General features: G+C 50.8%; 1 protein-coding gene across 1 annotated transcript; it reads right to left on the reverse strand.

The window, feature by feature from the left end:
• Positions 1-339: 339 nt before the first annotated feature.
• On the reverse strand, positions 340-9,918 carry LOC134928747 (lymphocyte antigen 6E-like). The gene is made up of 3 exons (XM_063924759.1): positions 9,867-9,918; positions 4,088-4,207; positions 340-548 (listed from the first exon to the last, which is right to left on the reverse strand). The coding sequence occupies exons 1-3, from the start codon at positions 9,916-9,918 to the stop codon at positions 340-342; spliced, it is 381 nt and encodes a 126-aa protein (XP_063780829.1).
• Positions 9,919-10,390: the final 472 nt, after the last annotated feature.

Raw genomic sequence — 10,390 nt, forward strand, 5'->3', positions numbered from 1 at the left:
CTGACAGCTGCTCCTTGGTCTCCTTGATCTGGGACGCAGATCCACATACGCAGTAAACTTTGCAGGAGAAGCCCGCTGCCACTGGGCATGTGCAGCCGCTCCGTTCTGTCAATTGTACCGCATGTTGTGGCGGAAGTTCTTGTAAAATTGTACTGTGTGCTACTGCTATTGAGGTCATAATTTGAATGGCTTACCAGACCAAGAGGAAGGTTTCTGGGCAACTGGAAACCACTCCTATGCTTGCCTATGCCCTCCCATTAGAAGCAAGTCACCACAATGTAAAGAATTGAAGTCATTTTATTGTAGTCTGCATATCATGACTTAATTTACAATGATACATTATATAGAGGAACTTCTCAGGAGAATCCCGACGAATCCCAGGGCCACAGCGAGGGGGGTGTAGGTGGATGTGACACTGTTGGCCCCGCTGGTGTTACACAGGCTGGTGTTACAGCAGGACACTTGGGTTGTGAGCACCACAGCGTTAAATCCAGATGGCGTGCAGGTCGGTGAACACGTCTTAGTGATGGTGGACGCAGACAGACTACCTACAGCGGACAGGACAGAAAAGAGTGAAACATTATTAGTGATTCCTATAGAGCAGGGGTGGGGAACCTCAGGCCCGAGGGCCATATAAGGCCCGCAGAGCCACTTGATCCGGCCCGGCCAAGCTTACCTAGCCGGGCGCCCGCTGAGATTTTGTTACTAGTGGGCGCATGGCTTCTTACCCTCCGTAGCAGCCTGAGGCAGTAGCTCACTCTTGAGCTCCGGCTTCCGGCTCTGGCAGTGTTATGGTAGAGATGGCATGACTTCTCTCCCATAGTTCTGAGGAGTGAGCGGCCAGGTGGAGGGAAACGGTCCGGAAGCAGGAGCGGGGCTGGTGAGTATTGTGGGGGGGGTTCTTTTAATGTGTGTGTGTAAGCGTCGCTACTAGGGGGCATATTTAATGGGGCATAACAACTGACTGGTGGCATATCTAATGGGGCATAACAAGTGACGGGGCATATCTAATGGGGCATAACAAGTGACTGGGGGCATATCTACTGGGGCATAACAACTGACTGGGGGCATATCTACTGGGGGCATAACTACTGACTGGAGGCATAACTACTGACAGGGGGCATATCTACTGGGGCATAACTACTGTGGGCATATCTACTGGAGGCATATCTACTGGGGGCAGGATTATTTTTAAATTGTTAATTTTTATATGGCCCCCGAAGGATTTTATAAATATCCAAATGGCCCTTGGTAGAAAAAAGGTTCCCCATCCCTGCTATAGAGCGTGGAACAATATGGACACTTTGGGGTAAATTGACTAAAGCAATAGAGAAATAATAGGTAGAATCGGATTGGCTGTGATGGGCATCACCTTCACTTCACTTTACTAAATCCGCCCCTTCGCATCTAGTGTGGACCAATATAGACCTTTGGAACGTATGGGAGAATGTAGGCGCTTGCTATATAGAGTATGGGACAGCATGGACAGTCCCCAGTCACCTGCAGACAGGTGAGTGAGGGTGTTTTTCAGGGAGGGTTGAGGGGGCATATATCGGGGATAGCAACAGAAACCAGTGAAAGTAGAAAATCAGAAATGTCCATGTACAGTACGTAGGGTTACCGGGTGTGATCATTAGATCGACAGTGTCTTTGTCGACAATGTTTAGGTCGACCACTATAGGTCGACAGTCACTAGGTCGACAGGGTCTGAAGATCGACAGGATTTTTAGGTCAACATGTGCTAGGTCGACAGGTGAAAAGGTCGACATGAGTTTTTCATGTTTTTTTGGTGTCGTTTTCTCCGTACAGTGACCGGGAAGACCAATTAGTGCACCGCGTCCCCTCACATGGCTCGCTTCGCTCGCCATGCTTCGCTCGGCACAGATTACCGTTCCAATCGTAGTCCACGTGGATTGTTAAGTATGAAAAAGTTCAAAAAAAGAAAAAACCGTGAAAAACTCACGTCGATCTTTTGACCTGTTGACCTAGCACATGTCGACCTAGAAACCATGTTGACCTTCCAGCCCTGTCGACCTAGTTACTGTCGACCTATAATGGTCGACCTAAACTTTGTCGACCTAGACAGTGTCGATCTTCAGACCAGATCCCAGGGTCACCACCTCTTCCCTTTAATTCTGGACACATATTAATTACACAGGTTCTGTGGCTGATTACAACCAGGTGAAATGGAGTCTTGAAGGCAGCCAGCCACAGAACCTGTGTAATTAATATGTGTCCAGCATTAAAGTGATGAGGTGGTGACCCGAACAGTACGTCCCATTTTTAGACCTATAAGCTAACACAGTGGTTCTCAAACTCGGTCCTCAGAACCCCACACAGTGCATGTTTTGCAGGTAACCCAGCAGGTGCACAGGTGTAATAATTACTCACTGACACATTTTAAAAGGTCCACAGGTGGAGCTAATTATTTCACTTGTGATTCTGTGAGGAGACCTGCAAAACATGCACCGTGTGGGGTCCTGAGGACCGAGTTTGAGAACCTGTGAGCTAACAGTTTTACAGAAACTAGCTAACAAGTAACTGAGGGGGGAATTCAATTCAGAGCAGGAAATTCCAAAACCCACGTGGTGCAGGATTTTGGTATTCACTTGCAGGACACTGAACTACATTTACCAGCAACTCCTAAGCCCCCCCAGCAGCCCCTCTGCAATGTGGTGAAGGGGAGACTAGTGGGAGCCACAGAGACCACCGGAGACTGGCAGATTGGTGAGTATAAATGTTTTTATTTAAAGTCGTGTCACAGGGTTTTCAGAGCTGAAAACCCTGTGAACAATTTTTAAAACTGGATATCGGGATATACACACGGTTATCCAAAATTGGGCGTAAGGTCCATGAGGTATATATCACCTTGCTAAACCTTGAATTCCCCCTCAGTGGGGTTAATAGAGTGTATACTTGCCAACTCTTCCGCAAGATGTGGGAGGCTTCTGAGTTTTCGGGCGGTCCCCCACAACCATAGGAGGGTGACACGATCTTTCACATCCCATCCACTTCCTAGCGAAGCGGGCAGGATGAGGAGATCATACAGGGAATTGTGGTGCCGTATGGAGGGGGCGGGGCTAAGGGACGCAAATTCACATTTAACCCTGCCCCCTACCTGCAGGACCACAAATCACAATATTTTGTGGGCAGGGCCTTGTGATGTGCAGTAGCAAGATGTGTCTCCTCACCAGGCATTGGCCGGACAGAAGATTTTACATGTCGGCAAGTATGGTAGATTGGTGGATAGCCCCAGACTTCCACCAATCAGCATGCTGCTAGTCATTCTCTGTCTGGCTGCAGGCTGGGAGGCAGGTAGAGAATGATGCACTCTGATTGGTGAATAGCCTCAGCCATCCACTAATCAGCATGCTGGCAGCCATTCACTGATTGCAGGCTTGGAGGCAGGTAGAGAATGCTGCACTCTGATTGGTGGATAGCCCCAGACATCCACCAATAAGCATGCTGCTGGTCATTCTCTGTCTGGCTGCAGGCTGGGAGGCAGGTAGAGAATGCTGCACTCTGATTGGTGAATAGCCTCAGCCATCCACTAATCAGCATGCTGGCAGCCATTCACTGTCCGGTTGCAGGCTGGGAGGCAGGTAAAGAATGCTGCACTCTGATTGGTGGATAACCTCAGCCAATAAATAAATAAGCATACATTAAAGTTATTTCTTCCCTTTCTACTTGTGAGCTTGACGTTTCCGATGACCAGTAACAAGTGAGTAGGAGACGCTGATACTTTTTACATTGCTGAGACAATGGGTCCAATACTGTGTTGGGAGCAAGGCAAATAAAGCAAGCGACCTTGTATCTGGAACAAACCATGCAGCACAGTAAGGGGTGCAAAAGTATATATTGGCATTTTGTAAGCAGGGTAAATACTGGCTGCTTTTGCATGTACAATAGCTTGCAGTTTGTTGTTTGGCCCCGCCTCTCCGAAATGTCTGTCTGCACATTAAAACATTACATATACATGGCATGGGGCACTGGGGGTCAGGGGGGTCAGGTGTTTGAGTAAGAAACTTTTATAATCAATAAAGGAAGATCTGTGTTGTATGATGGGAGTATAGATTGTGGATCTTACCTATTCCGACAGTAACCACGGAGGTCATACATGACGTGCTGTTAGCCGAGCAGTTGGTCTGTGTCATACATGCAGTGTTGTTGCTCTGGGAGGCGCAGGTATAACATGTTAAGGAATAGGCTGGAAAACAAACACAGCTGGTTAGCATGTAACACGCACATTCCCAGCGTCACTATCCCTCCACATACCCCGGTGTCGGTGTGTCGGTGTGTCAGTGTGCTCACTGTACATAAAGCTGTACTCTCATTCTCTGGCACCGAGAGGTGGGGTGCTAATTACCTGGGATTGTTGGTGGAGCTCGGAGGAGTCCTGGCTCTGCCGTGCACCCCCCTTACATCTTCTCCACTAAATATACTTACCTCGTAACGGCAAGCGGTTCCCTCCTCCTCTGCGGCGTCATCTTACCAATGATATCTACGGGAAAATGGCACCGCACATTGAAAGCAAAGACTGTGGCTCTCCAGTGCACATGCGCCACTTTCCTCAATGTCACTGGGAAGATGGTGTCTCTGGCAGGGCCGCAACTAGGGGGGGGGGCACGTGCCGGATTTGAGGGGGCGCGTCTGTAACAGCAGGAGAAATTCTTGCTGAATTATTGTGACACCCCCGCTGCGGGGATAATAATCCATATCCCCGGGAGCACTGTGTGCGCAGGAGGCGGGGATGAGTGCAGCTGTGGGGAGTAGCATATGAGAGCACTAGCCGGGAGATGCGGAGGAACGGTGCCCAGGGGGGAACCCGGCTTTTGTATGGGCACTGTCCCTGTCAGCACTATGTATCCTGTAGTATAGATCCAGCGCCTGCCACCCACCCCAAATCCCTCCTGCCCCACACAGCCTGCTCCCCGTCACCTTACATCATGCATGTCCAAACTGCGGCCCTCCAGCTGTTGAAAAACTACACATCCCAGCATGCCCTGACACAGCTTTAGCATTCTCTGACAACAAAACTGTGTCAGGGCATGCTGGGATATGTAGTTTTACAACAGCTGGAGGCCCGCAGTTTGGACATGCCTGCCTTACGTTAACCCCCCCCCCCCCCCCAATCTTCAGGGCTTCCAGGAGGTGTCATCTCACCCTGTGCCAGTAACAGCCTCCCCACAACACAGCACCCATGCACCTAGTGACGGAATTGGGGGTACGTACTACGTACCATGGTTTGGGCTGCAACCATTGCTTGACCACAGCTAGCACTGGGGAGGGGAGTTCAGGTGTTGGGGAGAGGGGGTACTGGCATTAGTAAGAGGGTGCAGGTATTTAGTGGGTGCAACTAGGCTAGCAACCCTGATACCAAATTAGAGAGGGTGGGGTGGACACAATTACTGGCTTGCCCCGGGTGATATAGGGTTCATTCCAAGTTGATTGCTTGCTAGCTAGTTTTAGCAGATGTGCAAACGCTATGCCGCCGCCCACTGGGGAGTGTATTTTTGCTTAGCAGAAGTGCGAACGCCTGTGCAGCCGAGCTCTGCAAAAACAGTTTGTGCAGTTTCTGAGTAGCTCTGAACCTACTCAGCGCTTGCGATCACTTCAGCGTATTTGACGTCATACATCCGCCCAGCAAACGCCCAGCCACGCCTGCATTTTTTCATTACGCCTGCATTTTTGCAAACACTGCTTGAAAACAGTCAGTTGACACCCAGAAACGCCCCCTTCCTGTCAATCTTCTTGCGACCGTCAGTGCACTTGAAAACTTCGCTAGAACCTGTGCAATACAACAAATGCCTTTGTACACGTAAGTCGTGCGTGCGCATTGCGGTGCATACGCATGCACAGAAATGCTGATTTTTAGCCTGATCGCTGCGCTGTGAAAATCGGCAGCTAGCGATCAGCTCGGAATGACCCCCACAGACCTTAGTTTTGGCCCTGCCGCCGAGGAGAAGGGACCTGCTTTCCGAATCAGTAAGTTGCTGATGCGAACCCCATGGATCTGGCACTGGCTGAGAGACATGTGGTGCCCCCTTGTGGACACCGTGGTTCCGAATGGCTATTTTGATAATATATATATATTTGTAGGGGGATTGACCATGCCCTCTGATTAGACCACACCCCTTACAGTACCCGGGCCCTGCGAACAAGTGTGAACCGTCAGGTACACTTCGCATTTGCAGCCGATAGAGGGTTCCCTCACCGGGAATGGCCGCCGTGTAGTTGCGGTCAGCGGGACCGCACATGCGCAGCAGCTCCGGCACCACACTCAGCACTTTGCAGGGACAGGTTTTTTTGGAGCCCTTGTCTCTGCGGGTGCAAGGTGATACATCCCGCCAGTGTGATTACACTCTGCAGTGCGATCTCAGTACTAATGTCGCACCCAGATCTCATTGCTGAATGGGCAGGCTGAGACATGTAGTTCCACTTCTGCACATACACATTATACATATTATCCTAACACAAATCCATTGTGAATACAGCACGCAGGTCGTTTTACCTTTTAGGGGATGTTGCTTTAAAAATTAAGGGGTTTATTCGTGAAGCAGTGAAAAGAGTGGGGAAGTGAGCCTGTGGAGAAGTTGCCCATAGCAACCAATCAGCTGCTCTGTATAATTTTATAGTATGCAAATTTTAAATGTTACGTTAATGCTGATTGGTTGCCATGGGCAACTTCTCCACTGGCTCACTTCACTCTTATCACTGCTTCATGAATAGACCCCTAAAAATGTGTCAGACTCTCCTGAATCACAGACGTGCCTGCGTCCCGCAGACCATCACAGAAGCCCCTCAGTCTGGTCTGTCAGAGGTAATGTTCTGCAGTGTAACCCTGTAATGTGTAATAACAGTCATTCATATAGCGCCCACGTATTACGCATTATAGAGAATATGCCAGTCATTCCTATGAGTCCCTTCCCCGAAGGAGCTTACACCCTATGGGGCAGATGTATTATTCCTGGAGAAGTGATAAAGTGGAGATAGGTAAAGTGTCAGCCAATCAGCTCCTAACTGCCATGTTACAGGTTGTTTGAAAACTGACAGTTAGAGCTGATTGACTGGTACTTTATCACTTTTCACTGTATCACTTCTCTAGGCTTAATACATCTGCCCCAATATTACCACGTGGAAACACAGACACGCTAGGGTTCATTTTGGGGGTTTTGGGGTTTTTTGGGAAGAAACAGTGTACCTGGAGGAAACCCAAGCACACACAGGGAGAACATGCAAACCCCACACATATACAGCCTTTATCAAGGCCATATTATTGCATGGCTGACTAGGCTGAAGCCTAGGGCCCCACAGAGACTAGGGACCAGAGGCGTAACTGGGGGTTTTGGAGCCCAGGGCAAGATGAAGAGTGGCGCCCCACCCCCCAACCCCCAAAAAAACAAAAAAAAACCCCAAATCAGCAACAAAGCAAGTGCTCGCACGTTGAATAATGGGCGTGGCCACGCACCAGAAGGGGTGTGGTCACATACCAGAAGTGGGGTGACCACTGAAAATGGGGCGTGCCAACATGACTATCACCTACCCGCTGTGTCGTCTTTCAGCACACTATCACCTACCCCTTGTGTCGTCTCTCAGCACACCTTCATTCAATTTTTGCACATTAAGGCAGCAGAGTCCCCTTTTTTACACAGTACACACAGTGCCAGATACACATTGCCCCACAGTGCCACTGCCAGATACACATTGCCCCACAGTGCCACTGCCAGATACACATTGCCCCACAGTGCCACTGCCAGATACACATTGCCCCACAGTGCCGCTGCCAGATACACATTGCCCCACAGTGCCGCTGCCAGATACACATTGCCCCACAGTGCCACTGCCAGATACACATTGCCCCACAGTGCCACTGCCAGATACACATTGCCCCACAGTGCCACTGCCAGATACACATTGCCCCACAGTGCCACTGCGGATACACATTACCCCACAGTGCCACTGCCAGATACACATTGCCCCACAGTCCCGCTGCCAGATACACATTGCCCCACAGTGCCGCTGCCAGATACACATTGCCCCACAGTGCCACTGCCAGATACACATTGCCCCACAGTGCCACTGCCAGATACACATTGCCCCACAGTGCCACTGCCAGATACACATTGCCCCACAGTGCCACTGCCAGATACACATTGCCCCACAGTGCCGCTGACAGCCCCCCCCCCCCACCCTCTGCTCGCCCGCTCACCGCCCGCTGCCTTGCTCACCGCCGCAGCGCTTCTCCTGCCCGGCCTCAATGCACCAGGTATTTTCTCCGTCTGCGGGTATCTTCATGGCGCCGGTTCGTTAGCCAATCAGAGCTCGCGGACTGGAAGCCAATCAGAAGCCGGTCCGCGAGCTCTGATTGGCTACCAAACCAAGGAGACACGCCTCGCCGCTGCCGCACTGGACTGAGGGGTAGGAGAGGTGCTGCGATCTCCTCCCCTCATATATCATTGCATAGCAGCGGGGTGGGGGATTGGCCAGGCCGGGGGCAGAGGAACAGTAATGGGGGCGAGTGGGCAAGATGCCCTTGCCGGCGGCGGCGCCCCCCTCTGCTGGGCCTGCCAAGGCGCCTTGGGCACGTGCCCTGCTCGACCCACCTTAGTTACGCCTCTGCTAGGGACCCATCAATTTGCACTCTGTGCCGTAGCAAGGAGCACTCATAGGGGGTCATTCCGAGTTGATCGCTAGCTGCCGTTGTTTGCAGCGCAGCGATTAGCTCAAAAAACAGCAATTCTGTGCATGCGTATGGGGTGCAATGCACACGCGCGTCGTACTTTCACAAAAGCCGAAGTAGTTTCACCCAAGGTCTAGCGACGCTTTTCAGTCGCACTGCTGGCCGCAGAGTGATTGACAGGAAGTGGGTGTTTCTGGGTGTCAACTGACCGTTTTCAGGGAGTGTGCGGAAAAACGCAGGCGTGCCAGATAAAAACGCAGGTGTGGTGGGGAAACGGAGGCGTGGCTGGCTGAACGCAGGGCGTGTTTGTGATGTCAAAACAGGAACTAAACAGTCTGAAGTGATCGCTAGCTAGGAGTAAGTCTCGAGCTACTCTGAAACTGCACAATCTTTTTTTGTAGCCGCGCTGCGATCCTTTCGTTCGCACTTCTGCTAAGCTAAGATACACTCCCAGAGGGCGGCGGCCTAGCGTTTGCACAGCTGCTAAAAGCAGCTAGCGAGCGAACAACTCGGAATGAGGGACATAGTGAGCTGAGGTTTGTTTTGAGCCAATGAGGGTGGGGGGAGGGAGACAGCGGACCAATATGGCACTAGCGCTATATCAAAAGATAAAAGAATAGGAAGAACGATTGCGCTGTGAGAAAAGAGCTTAGCGGACTTTATTTCACCTGGGTGTCGGTGTCTGTGACCGTGTGAGCATTGAAAGTGTAAATGTCGGCTGTAGTGGGGTGAAATACCCGCAAGCTTAGGGGCCCGACCATGGGATAGTATGGCTCTGGCCTTGATGGGAATCAAATCGAAGACCTCAGTGCTGTAAGGCAGCAGGCTACCCAGTGTGCCACCGTGCTGCCCATTATCCGTAGTGTAATGTAATGTATCTTATCTCCCCATTGTACATCACTGCCCAATGTGTTGGCGTGTTATACCTGAAATAATCATTAGCACTTATTAGTGAATGGTGTATTACAAACCCATAGCGGGATCCTTGCACCAGATCTGATGGCGGGTTAATAAACATCATTGATTGAGACACATAGCAAGTATCCACCCTGACACTGGTAGTGGCCACTGACCCATAGCTTGTATCCTCTCTGACACTGACCCTGGAAGCTGCAGAGATGACCTATAAGGCTGGAGACAAGGACTGAGGAGCGGGTACACTGGCTGAGCGAGGTATAAGCCTTACCTGTGCCCACACAGATGGCCATCACCAGGAGGACGCTTGTGGATGCTGTCATGGTGAGATGCAGAAGGTCACTGGGGTCCTGGCTCTCACGTCTCCGTATATATACTGTATATACACACTGGGCTGTGTCTGGGAAGCTCAGGTTCCAGCAATACATCCACCTCCTTGTCTGGCCACAGGAAGACACCCAACCTATAATTACTGTACATGAGGGTCATTTGCATACAGGCTTCCCATACTATCCCTCCGGGACACATGAATTACACAGGTTCTGGGGCTGACTACAAGTCTGCATGTCACCTGGTTTATATCAGCCACAGAGCCTGTGTAATCCATGTGTGTCCCGGTGTAAAGGGATAGTATGGTCAGCCTATGTACACATGACGCGTGCCGTGCTGTAACACGTCTGAATGACGGGCGGATTGGGGAGATTTCGGGTGTTCATACACTTTACGCTACAAGTGGTGGCACTCATGCCAGGCGTGGGCAGTCATTGCTGTGAGGCCTGATATACAGTAACATGG

This window comes from Pseudophryne corroboree, chromosome 5, assembly GCF_028390025.1.
Source record: "Pseudophryne corroboree isolate aPseCor3 chromosome 5, aPseCor3.hap2, whole genome shotgun sequence".
Classification (NCBI taxonomy): domain Eukaryota; kingdom Metazoa; phylum Chordata; class Amphibia; order Anura; family Myobatrachidae; genus Pseudophryne; species Pseudophryne corroboree.